The sequence below is a fragment of the Carassius carassius genome, chromosome 3 (assembly GCF_963082965.1).
Source record: "Carassius carassius chromosome 3, fCarCar2.1, whole genome shotgun sequence".
NCBI lineage: Eukaryota > Metazoa > Chordata > Actinopteri > Cypriniformes > Cyprinidae > Carassius > Carassius carassius.
In genome coordinates this window covers 35838636-35851326 of record NC_081757.1, presented here as the reverse complement: position 1 = coordinate 35851326, position 12691 = coordinate 35838636, and the positions used below count along the sequence as shown (strand labels likewise).

At 40.1% G+C, this 12691-nt stretch overlaps 1 protein-coding gene across 1 annotated transcript in view; it reads right to left on the bottom strand.

The window, feature by feature from the left end:
- The window catches only part of LOC132125519 (cadherin-3-like), a 30047-nt gene that overhangs the window by 5467 nt on the left and 11889 nt on the right, over positions 1-12691 (bottom strand). The window contains exons 3-10 of the mRNA XM_059536971.1: positions 3909-4003; positions 3489-3629; positions 3224-3385; positions 2692-2836; positions 2372-2544; positions 2160-2288; positions 1876-2061; positions 1551-1795 (exon numbers count right to left, since the gene is read on the bottom strand). Of these exons, the coding sequence (XP_059392954.1) occupies positions 1551-1795; positions 1876-2061; positions 2160-2288; positions 2372-2544; positions 2692-2836; positions 3224-3385; positions 3489-3629; positions 3909-4003 (1276 nt within the window). The remainder of the gene's footprint in view (positions 1-1550; positions 1796-1875; positions 2062-2159; positions 2289-2371; positions 2545-2691; positions 2837-3223; positions 3386-3488; positions 3630-3908; positions 4004-12691) is intronic.

Here is a 12691-nt window from a genome sequence, read left to right as displayed (position 1 = left end):
TGCTTTTACAGAAGGTAGGGAGGTTGGTTTATAGTAAACATTTTTTTCTGCTGAAACTTGAAGAGGTACAAGTCACAGGTCTAACTTCTTTTTATGATTCAGTTTTGCAGGCATGGCAAATTTTGAGAGTTTCCAGAGATTCAGGTGCTCTACCTGGTATGTGGATCTTTGAAGAGCCATTATTTTATAATGAATTCTTTTGTGTAAATACTTTAAATTCTAGTAGCCTGCGTTCAGCACTTAGAGAGGCTGGTTGTACAACGTTAAGCCATCTTTTAAAAGCCATGCATTCATCTCTTGTTGAATTAGGACAATTGGCAAACATAAGATTCGAAAGATTGATGAAAAGGATTGTGGTAGATCATTGTGAATCATTGCTACAGTCATTAAGAGAGTTTGCTGAAGATCATGATATGGTTAATCAGTGGGAAGATGGGTATGAGTATATTTTCCCATGTCTTAATATTTTTCCAGCTGTGAGTGAACGGATTGGCTTAGAAGATGGTTTTCTTTCATTTACAAATTTACATACTAGTTCTTTTGAAGAGCTGGGTAAAAAGGAAGCTTATATAATGTGTGTGAAAGTACTCCATAGCAGAACTTTTGAAGGAATGAAATCATCAAGGTGGTTTGACTTTTTTGGTCCTGATCATTCTGTGAAAAGATGTTGGAGATTTTTGTACAAGATGCCAATTGATAAACGGACAGGAGATCTTCAATGGAGAATAGTACATGGGGCTATAGCCACTAATAAACATGTAGCCCATTTAGATCCTAATCAAGGAGTTGATTGTCCGTTTTGTGTTCAAGATGAAACTTTGGTGCATTTGTTTTGTGGTTGTGGGAGATTGGGGGTGTTATTTAATTTGTTAAAACAGTGTTGTTTAAACTGGAGGGAATGATTTTCTTTTCCTTTATTTATTTTTGGACCAAAGTATTCTGTTAAGAAAAAACAAAAACATGTTTTGATGAATTTTGTTTTTGGAGCAGCTAAACCTTCTGTTTGGCTTTCCAGGAAAAATAAAATTCAGAACAAAGGGTCAAAAGAGGTCTATGAGGTTTTTCTAGGAATGTTAGAAGCCCGCCTTAGAATTGAGTATGTTTATTATAAATTAATCAATAATTTGCAGGCTTTCACTGAAAAAATGGTCTGTTGGAAATGTTCATTGTGGTGTTGATCATGATGGAGAGTTTGGTTTTATTTTGTTTAATAATTGGAAGATTGTTTAAAGATGATGTAATAATGGTGATATTTGTAAATTGTTAAACATGGAATAAAAGATGGAATAAAAGTATGCTTAAACCTCAAATCTCTCTCTCTCTCTCTCTCTAAATATATATATAAATCGCCACCATAGTCTTGTGGTCAATGCACTGATGCTCTGTTCTCCTCTATGTCCTAACCCCTTCCCTTCACCAATCTACTGTCTTCTCATAATAAAAGCATAATGTCAGAAAGGAAACATTCTATATTACTGATATCAAACTTTTGAACAGAAATATATATCTCTTTATTTATGTACAGTATTAAGTGGTGAAACAGTTCTTACGTTATCTTCTGTGATTTTCCAATGTCTGGATCAGTGGCTGTATATTCAACCAAACTGCTATCAATTGGTAAATTTTCTTCTCTGGAAATAACCTGCTCCTTCGGTTTAAACTCAGGAGGTTCATTTACATCCTCTACATTCACTGTGACTGTGGCAGTGGAAGTGGGCAAAGAACCGACAAATGGATCATCGTTCTCAACAATCACAAACAGAACATACTGCTTGGTCTTCTCAAAGTCCAGGGGCTAAATGGAAAAGAAAGGGTCTTTTATTACATAATGTCATCACAATCAGTTGCCTAGGCAGAAATATGAACACACAGTACCTTTACAGTGGTGATGATGCCCTCCAGCTGGCTGGGTCCAGTACTGACATTGAAAAACCCACCCTTGTCACCACTAATAATCCGATACTTGGTTGACCAGGCTGGTGATCCAACTTCGTCATCATCAGTAACTGTAAGTGTGGCCACTACATAGCCTACTTTATTCTCTGGGACAGATACGACGTGCTGAAAGATATGTATGGGGTGTGTACACAAGAATTAATGAGTTCAAACACCTACAAGTGGTAGAGTAAAACTATTCTAAATAAATAAATATACATTACCGAAGTTTGCTCAAACTGAGGAGGTTTATCATTGCTGTCAGTAATTGTAATAACTGCTGTGCCAGTGGTTGCCAAACCCTTTCCTTCCATGTCAGCAGCCACAATTAACAAAGTATATCTGGGCCATTGCTGAAAAGAAACATAGCTGATGAGTTTGTTTACATGAAGTCATTTTATTACCACTTTGAGATTCATCAAATGTCACTTCTCACCTCTCTGTCCATGCCTGGTTCTTGTATGAAAATGCTTCCAGATAAAATGTTGATATCAAACATGTTTGGTTTTGGAAATTGTGGCTCTTGGCTGACAATCTTGTAGTTGATTATACCGTTGTCCGTTTCTGGGTCATCTGCATCAGTGGCTATGACGGTCATAATCACAAAACCTTCAGGGACAGAAGAATAAAGACTAATTAGATTGATGACATCTAAAAAATATATAGAATGAACTGTTTCCAGGAATCATTTAAATGAATGTTGAAAGAATTATTAAAAGACATTTATTCAAAATGTTGACTGGTCAATTTGCCTACCTTTTGACTCAGCTTCAGAAACTTGTCCATTAAAAGGATTTTCAGTAAACACAGGACGGTTATCATTCTGGTCAGTTACAATGAAAGTAAGGTTTGTGGGTGATGCAGATCTTTTCCCATCTGCTGAAAAGGCATGAGCGCTGAGCTGAAGACATGGGATACAACATGAATGTTAAGTGCAAAATTTTTGTAATTTCCAAGTGAAATTATTTATCTGTTTACGTTTTTAATTGTGTAATAAATAAAGTTCACATACTGAAATACAAAATGTTAAATGAAAAAAAAGAAACGTTTATAGCCTTGGAATTTGTGGTTTCATTGATTTACAGTTGCACTAGAAAGTTTCTATTTCTGCATAAACTAATTGTTTAAAATTGAGTCCATGATGTATTGATCAAAATATTTTAGGAGTAAATATATTATTAAAAGTAAAAAATGAAATGTTGTCACCTAACAAGCAGACACTGGACAAGAATTTTGACAAATCAATACTTAACTGTAAAACAATGTTAAAATGATCACAACCACTTACCTCGTATGATGCCTTTTTTTCTCTATCCAGTGGTTGAGTGACAGAAACAAAGCCTGTTTTTTTGTCAACACGAAAAATCTCCAGAGGTGGCTGATCAGCGCCTTCACCTGAGATACTGTAGAGTATCTCTGAATCAGATACTCCTTGTATTTTTGCCTTTAACTAAAAGCAGAAATATAATATATTTAGACCTGTATTGATCATACAGTATAAACCTTCTCATATTGATGTAATTTACAACTGTAATTTCATTATTTTTACACACCTGGAACAGCTCTTTAGGGAATTTACCCCATGAGTTCTCAGCTATGTTATAAGGAGGAATAACCCACTCTCTCTTTCTTCTCCTTTGACCCGGTGAAGAGCTTGGAAACTCCACAACCAGAAGACCAGAGGGTATTTGCAACTGTAAAATGAAAAGGTTTAAAAAAGACATACTGCTGGTAAAACTACACAGAGCACTGTATCAGTCTTTCATATTATTTAAATCTAGCTTATTTTGGATTGAATAAGATTACTTTTTGAAATTAACCATCCCTACTTAATAAAAGAATTCATTTGCTGCCTCATTTTGTGTGCATTAATAATTTAAGTAAAATAATAATTATAATAATTAAAAAAACCTGTGTGAAAGACCCAGCAGAGGTCAGGCTTGTACTGTTAAACAGCATGAAGTTGCACATACCTGTGAAGCTGCATTCACTGCAGTATCCCTGTAACTGTTCTCATGACTGTAGACATGCTCAACTCTTGTGCTTTCATCATATGTACTGAACATTACTGTCAGAAGTCATAATAAAACGGGACAAGAAACAGGTCTTTATACAATGGATTTGAAACTAATTCAAACTAGAATTAATCAGTCACATTTTACAACGTACCGTACAATGTGAAATTGTAGATGAGTAACGGAAAACTTTCGAGTGACTGGTTCCAGGGCTACAACTCATTTAATCAGTTAATCAGTTTATTTATTTGTTTATCTAAGTAATCAACTTAAAAATGTGTGTCTATGCTACAATTTCACGTTTGAAAATTTCACTTTAAGTGATTAAATGATAAGAGTGTTAAGAAAAAATACATTGCAGAGGAAGCCAGCTTCCCATATTATAGTAATCAATCATTGTAGAGACATAATTTATGTGATAATATTTTGTACTGCTCCCGCTGATAATCTAGCAACTAAGGAGGGTTGAGTTATTGAACAAGCTGCCATTCCATGCAGCAGTTGCTAATAAAAAATGAAGACCTTATGCCCAAGTTGGACATACTGTAGCAATCACCTTCACTAAACGACTGAACCTGCTCTTTTAACACAATTTCTGAAACCTGACACTCAATTACCAGAAACACACACTAAATCTGCAAAACCATACACTAAATCTTTGACCTTTCAATTTAATAAAACATTTTTTTCAAAACACAACACAATAAAACACAATTATCTACATAACAACAAAAAAAAAAAAACAGGAAGTAACTTGATTTTCCATTTTAAACAACCAATTGTAAATGCCACACTGATTCATCAGTGCCTTACAATAAATTCTCACATGTGCAAACACTAATTGCTTTATTTGAAACCAATCATGGCTTTAGAATATGCCTACATACAGGGAACTACACTAACCGTTTCCACTGGTGGCACTTGCGCTACTAACTTTTTCAGTTACTGGCGCAAAACATGATTTGGTCGCACAAATTATTTATAGTAAGCCGCTCTGGATAACAATGAACAAGAATGAAATTGTATTGCATACAGTTGTGCTTTTACTTGCCATCTTTTAAACCACATGCCTTCTTGTTTTATTTCTTACAGTACACACAGTGCATTGCTCCGTCCTGGTAACTTAACCCAGGGCCAGGTACCTTAACCAAAACTTCAGACAACTGTCAGTATGACAATATTTACACAACTATCCATACTTTGTTGAACAGTTACAAAGCAACCAATTCTTAATTTTTTTTTTCAGTCTGTGGTGTGAAAAGGTTGCATCAGCAATTAAAGAAAGAAACACTTAAGCAAAACATGATCAGGTCCCTAATTTAATTATATATATATATATATATATATTTAGCAATTTCACTTGTAGTCTACAGTATGAAGAAGTTTGGGGTATAATATTTCACAGTTCTCTGTATTTTGCTATACTCACTTACATAAATGAACTAGTGTCCTTCACCCACTAGTAAAAAATATAATCAGTTATATTTGATTTCTGGTTTGACTGTGGATAAATTCTTGTTAAAACTACTAAGTAATTTAATCAAGAGCAGTGAGTGATTTATTTTCATTTTCATACATTAAAGACACTGACAGCAGAGCTAGTAAATTAGGCGCGGTCACTTTAAGACATATCCGATTTCTTTTCAACTCTTTACTTTCACTTAAGACATAACCACAGACTTTTCGAGCACACTTTCCAAGACAGGTATTTTGACATATTTTGTATGTATTTGTCGGTACAAAAGCAAGAAGACTTTGAGACGCGTCTCTGTGTGCGCCCTGAACACCAGAACACTGCGGTGCTGAATTAAGCTCTTTCGCATCTTTTTCTGTTTATTTAAACTGCGATTTGTATTTGTTCGTTCATGTGCAGGAGGACGCGAACGTCCTGAAGGAGAGGTCGGTTCAGTGTTTCTGTCCGTGAGACGCGGCGTGAGATGCGGCTCTCTCGTGCACACCAAACAGAGTGCGCGAGTAACCAGCTACTCAGTTCAGCTTTACCGCATCTTGTGTTTGAATGCTTTAAACTCTTTTGAATGTTTAAATTGGCAAGGTTTAAAAACGTGTCAAAATGATAAGCTTTCGTGACCACAAGCAGCAGTGGCACGTCAGCTGTCCTGAGAGTCCAGGCTCCGTTTGACATGTTGAATCAACATCAAGTGATGGTTCTGTTACACTTGAACCTCCCTTCTTAAAATAGGAGTCAACTGTCCGCTTCCTTTCAACACGTGCAGATTGTAGGCTATGTTGAGATATATTTATGATTGCTGCCTGCGTGTGTCTTAACGAGAGTTTTTTTTTTAATCAACTTTAGGCTACGCTTTGCGGGGCTGAAGACAACTTGATGTGTTGAATGCCCAGAGCACGTTATAAAACGTATTCTTAAAATACACATTTCTGTTTTAATAAATGCTCGTAGTAAATCATAGCATATTGCTTAAAAAATAAGGCAGGTGTGACGGTCCTCTATGTTTCAGTCTCGTTGTGTATGTGGAACATCTGCACAAGGGGGAAACTACACGAATCAGGAATGGAATGACATCGCAGACAGAGAATAAAACAGCCCACAGCAGTTATCAAATGTTCTGCTCTTTTTATTAAACTGGTTCAAATGTGATCGTATAGTGGAATGATTCTTCCTTTTTTTTTTAACAAAAGTACAAATGTACATGTTTCACAATTCTTTGTCTTTTCCACAGTAAAATGTAAAATAAAATAAATAAAATCTCCAGCTTCTAAAGCATTTCTGCTATATGAAAACACAGTATATAAAACAGCAAATTGTTTTCAGCAGGAATATTGCTGCTATATAACATACATTTTTCACACAACAAAAATAAACATCAAATTCAATATATTACCTGCACAAGGGGGAAACTACACGAATCAGGAATGGAATGACATCGCAGACAGAGAATAAAACAGCCCTACACGACACACAGTAAATCAGGAGGAGGAATAGCATTAGCAGCAGCCATGCAACATATACCACATTTAACATTATCCTCTAAAACTAATGACTCACTCGACGTCAAACAAACAGCATTCATCTCTTAGTTGCATCAAAATAAAAATACAGTGAAATAAAACATTGTGTAGTGATATTTAAAGCACTTAGGCTATTATTGTCTCTGCAGCGTTTTACATGCGACTTACCACAGCAGTTATCAAATGTTCTGCTGTGGATTACCCAGAATTCGCTGCTTTTAGCGCCGTGGCGCAATACCAAATGACGCCAGCAGATGGCTCTGTCCCCATTTATGCAGGAATTTAACAACTATATACAACCCGTTACATACACCCCCCTAAATTTCTGCTAAATCAGGGAAGCGCAACCAAAACAGAGAAAACAGAAGAAAGAAGGGAATGAGAGAAAAAAAAAAAAAAAAAAAAGAATTACATTGAGCGTGACTGTCTTATAGTCAGTTACAAAACTCCTCCTACAGAGATATGCAAGGATAGGGTGGTACCAAAACCTAAACCTCAACATAGACACAAGAGATGCCGTGTACACCTCTCCTAATTGACACAGCTCAAAAACTCCAGAGAAAAATGGAGTATCTGTCCACACTCAGGAACAGAATTACTCAAAAGGCACATTATAAAGTCTAAGGCTACACTGCAAAAACATGTCTCATAAGAGTAACAAAAGAACTCACTGAAGATCTTGAATCTTCCACAACCTGGTCATTCATCTCACAAATTAATCTCTTTGGAGGTTTAATGGTCCTACCAGTCCTAGTCATAGTCATGCCCGGGAATGCTCGCCTTGGCTGGGTGCAAATTACAGGCTCAACTGATTCTGAGTCTACACTACTGGGAACACGTGTGTGTGCATCAGCTGGCGAGTCTGTGGGGAGCTGTATGGGGTGACTGTGGGCAGACTGATCGTCCAAGAATGATGACTGGCTCACATCACTGTCACGGCCAGTACATACGTGACTGTTGTCAACAACATCATCCACGAGAGCAGGATTCTCTACAGCATCGGATGAACCGGGTAAGTCGACAACAACCTCATTAAGTCCAGCGTTCTTTCCAGATTGCAAAATCCACTGCAATGTTTTTTCATCGCTGTCAAGTTGGTCTTGAGGCAAAGCATCACCATGATCACTTCCAGCTCCAACTGACAGGGAATCAGACAACAGGTCAACTACATCATCTCTCAACAAGAAACTGACAGGAAGGATCAAGTTCCGATGAACTGTTTTTTCTTTGCCAGTGACTGTGTCCTTCACACGGTAGACATTGATTACCGATCTCACTGACAACACTTCGTAAGGAATTGACTCCCATTTGTCTGCAACTTTCCGTTTTCCTCTCTCACCTCTGTTTGCCAACAAAACCCTGTCACCAACAGTCAATGGAGAGCCTTTTACCTTGCGGTCATAGAGCTTAGCATGACGAGCCTGTTCGGCTGAACTGTGCCTCTGAGCAACCTCTGCTGCCTCACTCAGGTCTCTTTTGAGATGGGACACAAACTCTGAATGGGTAATGACAAGATCGTTCTTTAGAACATGTTGAAACATCACATCAATCGGAAGTCTGGGAATCCTCCCAAACATGAGGTAAAATGGAGCAAAGCCGGTTGTTTCGTGGACAGTGCAGTTATAACAGAAAGTCAGCGCTCTTAATGACTGGGGCCACTTCGCTTTGGACTTGGGGGGTAAGGCTCTGATCATGCTCCCCAAGGTCCTGTTGAAACGCTCTGTGATCCCGTTACCCATCGGGTGGTAAGGGGTAGTGCGCGATTTCTTTATCTCAGCCATATCCAACAGTTCCTTGATGAGCTTACTCTCGAAATTAGCCCCCTGATCAGAATGCACACGCTTCGGGAAGCCATATATGCAGAAAATATCATCCCATAAACGGCGGGCCACTTGTTTTGCTGACTGGTTCTTACAAGGAAAAGCAAAGGCCATCTTGGTGAAATGATCCGTCGCTACGAGAACGTCAACAGACTTATCTCCCTGCTCTGCTGACCAGAAATCAATGCAAATCAATTCCATGGGCTCTGTGGTGTGAATGTTCTCCAAAGGAGCACGAGCATTAGGCTCCGGCGTCTTACCAACAATGCAACGTTTGCAGTTTCTGACATAATGCACAATATCATGCGCCATACCTGTCCAAAAAAAACGGTGTCTGGCCAATGAGAGTGTACGTGAGCGTCCTTGGTGACCTGCGGCATCATGTATGCCATGAAGAACTTGTTGTTTTAAGCAATCTGGTACAATGAATTGATAGAGCTGCTTATTCATGTTGTGATCTCTTTTCACTTTAAATAGCATTCCATCTTTCAGTGTGAGTTTGTTCCAGTGCTTGAGCAGCTTGATCACACTACGAGGCTCCTTTGTACGCTCACGTTTGTCAGGTCTCTTGTGTCTCTGGACATAGTAAACCACTCTACTCACGGTGCTGTCCTGCTCCTGCATAGTCAGAAGAGCGCTTTTAGGCAGAGCAGTGGTGCAATCCTCTTTCTCCAAATGAGGGATGACCCCCGTCCCAATTATACGACTTGTCCCACCAGAGCAATGTGCATCTAAGAGGGCGGAGATTTCCTGAGATGTTAACTTGCCCTGAGAAAGAGGGTGGGAGAGATCAGAGCCTGGTTCAACATCCATACTCACAAGTTGGCAGTTGTTTGTGCATCTGAAAGCATCTTGAACTGTTTCATCCATCACACCATTCATTTGATTCAACAAAGCATGATATGGCTCTGTCACAAGGCGATGGCTGACACTGGACTTGACAAAAGGCTCCCTGCTGAGTGCATCTGCCACTATGTTCTTAGCTCCTGGCACATACTTCAAATCGAAACTATAGGATGCCAGCTTCGCTACCCATCGCTGCTCACATGCATCGAGTCTTGGTTTGGTGAGTATGTATGTGAGCGGGTTGTTGTCAGTCCAAGCTGTAAAATGACGACCTTTCAACCAGTAATGGAATTTGTCACATACTGCCCATTTTAGGGCCAAAAACTCAAGCCTGTGTGCAGGGTAGTTCATCTGGGAGCGTGAAAGTGTCTTGCTCGCAAAAGCCACTGGCCTCGCCATGTCACTGCCTCTGGGGATCTGTGAGAGTACTGCTCCCAACCCATCGAAAGATGCGTCTACGGCCAATATGAAATGGTCATCAAAATCAGGGTGAGCTAACGTTACACTTGTAAGCAAGTCATGCTTTAAAGTCTCAAATGCACATTTGCATTCCTCAGTCCAGTCTGATTGTGTGAGTTTAACATTTACAACTTTCTTTTTAGGATGTCGCCCTCTCTTTTTGAGGCACTGCGTGTCTGGCTGGGAGATGAGCTTGAAGAGGGGCTTCGCCTTGGCCGAACATCTCTCAATAAAATGTTGATAATACAACACCATACCCAAAAATGATCGGATTTTCTTAGGACAAGGAGTGACGCCATCGGAGTCCATTAAATCAGACACCTGCACATCAGTGATGGCCTGAACCTTCGCAGGGTCAGTACAGACTCCATCTTCACCTACGATATGGCCCAGGAATTTCACAGATCTTCTCAGAAAATGACATTTCTTTGGTGAGAGCTTCAAATTGTGAGTCTTCAACCTGGAAAACACCATCTCCAGTCGGTCGAGTGCAAGCTGCTCTGTTGGAGCAAAGACCAAAAGATCGTCAAGGTAACACAACAGACTGGTGAAGTTCTTGTCACCAAAAATCGACATCATCATCCGCATAAATGTAGCGGGACTGTTTGTGAGGCCTTGTGGCATGCGATTGTATTCATGGAGTCCGAATGGTGATGAGAATGCTGTATACTTTCTGTCCTCCTCATGTAGTGGCACATTGTAGAAACCGGATGTCAGATCCATAGTGGAGAAGAAGGCATTTCCACCTAGAGCAGCGAGTGCGTCTGACTGGTGTGGGAGAGGATGAGCATCTTTTACTGTCCTGGCATTGAGCCATCTGAAATCATTACAGATCCTGGGGTCACCATTTTTCTTCCACACAATTACCAAAGGTGATGCGTACTCACTGTTAGACTTTCTTATTATGCCACTCTCCTCCATGTCATTCAGAGCTGTCCGGAGCTTCTCGTAGTGACTTGGTGGTATCCTACGATAAGGTAGACGAAACGGCTTGTCATCAACCAGACGGATCCTATGCACGAAATCTTTGGCCAAGCCACAATCCATCTTATTCCTTGAGAATATAGACTCATGAGCTGTGATTATGCGGAGGAGTTTGTTCTTCCACTCGAGAGAGACTTCACATGCACTTAGGTCTAAATCGTTCAATCCCAAGTCCCTCAAAATGTTGGTCAACTCCTCTTCCGACAGTAGTGGTTGGTCAGAGATGTGACAGGACTGGGCACTTGACTGGATGTTACACTGGACACTTTCAACCTCTGTGAAATCCTCTACTGCAATACATGGGGATACATCAGCGATTTTTGCATTCCTTCTCAGTGTAACAGGGCGATTAGTGGGGTTAACTAGTTTAACTGGTACTAAGCCATCACCAAATAGTGGTGTGATAACTCTGCCGACCAAGATCTGTTTAGACCTGGAATTAGATTGAGTGGGCTCTATGACTACAGTACTACCCACAGATACCATGGCCTTGCTAGGGAGTTTACCCCAAACTAGGTATTCACTCTGTGGCTGTAATGTTACACTGCCTTTAAGTTTGGCTGTACCCACTTTGTCTGGCACAATAGTTCCTTTCCACCTCTCTGTGTTGGAAAGTAAAGACAAAAACTGAAAGGATTCATCCATTCCATCTCCACTTGGCATGTTCATCAACTTCCAGTAGCCGACGGTGGTCCTCAGTAAAGTCAACAGCGGTTTGATAGCATTGCTGCCAAGAATCAGTTCCTCCGTCTGACCTGTCACAACCAGAACAGAGATCATCATTTTACATCCATAAACGGAGACTGTGACATCATATATCCCTTTGGGGTTAACTCTATGACCTCCACATCCAACAACGACGACATTATCAGCTGGGGTCTTTATCAGGGTAGGATTGGCTTTCAACAAATTAGCTTCTGCTGCTTCGCTTATGGTGCACGCCATAGAGCCGCTGTCAATCAGTGCTTTCAGTGTTGGACCATTTTCGACAGACACAGGGGTATAGAACAGACTATCAGTCATGGGAACGTGCTGTAAGCATTGAAAAATAACAGTCTTGTCAGAAGGGGCAATACTTTTTTGTACCTCATAGACAGACTCACAATCCTCAGTATTACAAATGGGAGGCTGACTAATTAGATCTACACTGCCCTCCCCCTCGCGCAGATCTGTTAGTTTCCCTGATTGGACGGAGGCAGAGTAACCCGTGGCACAGGACAGTTGCGTCGGGCATGGCCGGGTGACAGGCATTGAAAACACAAGCGATGCTCACGGCAGTGGACTAGGGCAGAGTGAGCTCCATCGTTACAGATAGCACAAGGTAAGGCGTCTAAACCATCAATCCTTGGGAGTCTGACATAGCGTCGACCTGAGCTAGGCTGTCGTATGCAGGAATTGCGCATTAAAACTTTCTCCAGCATGTCGATCACTCTCTCTAGATTAGCCTGCTCTGTAGATCCACACTGCTGTGATCCAGAGTCCTTGCAAGCGACAGAAGCTGCATTAACATCAACTTTGCAAACATTAGTTTTATCAGTCCTTCCATAACATGTCATGCTAGCAGGTTTGAAGCTGGACTCTGATTTATGGGCATTTAACACAGCTTGCACTTCATGGGCGGACCACTTGTCAATAGACTTGGAT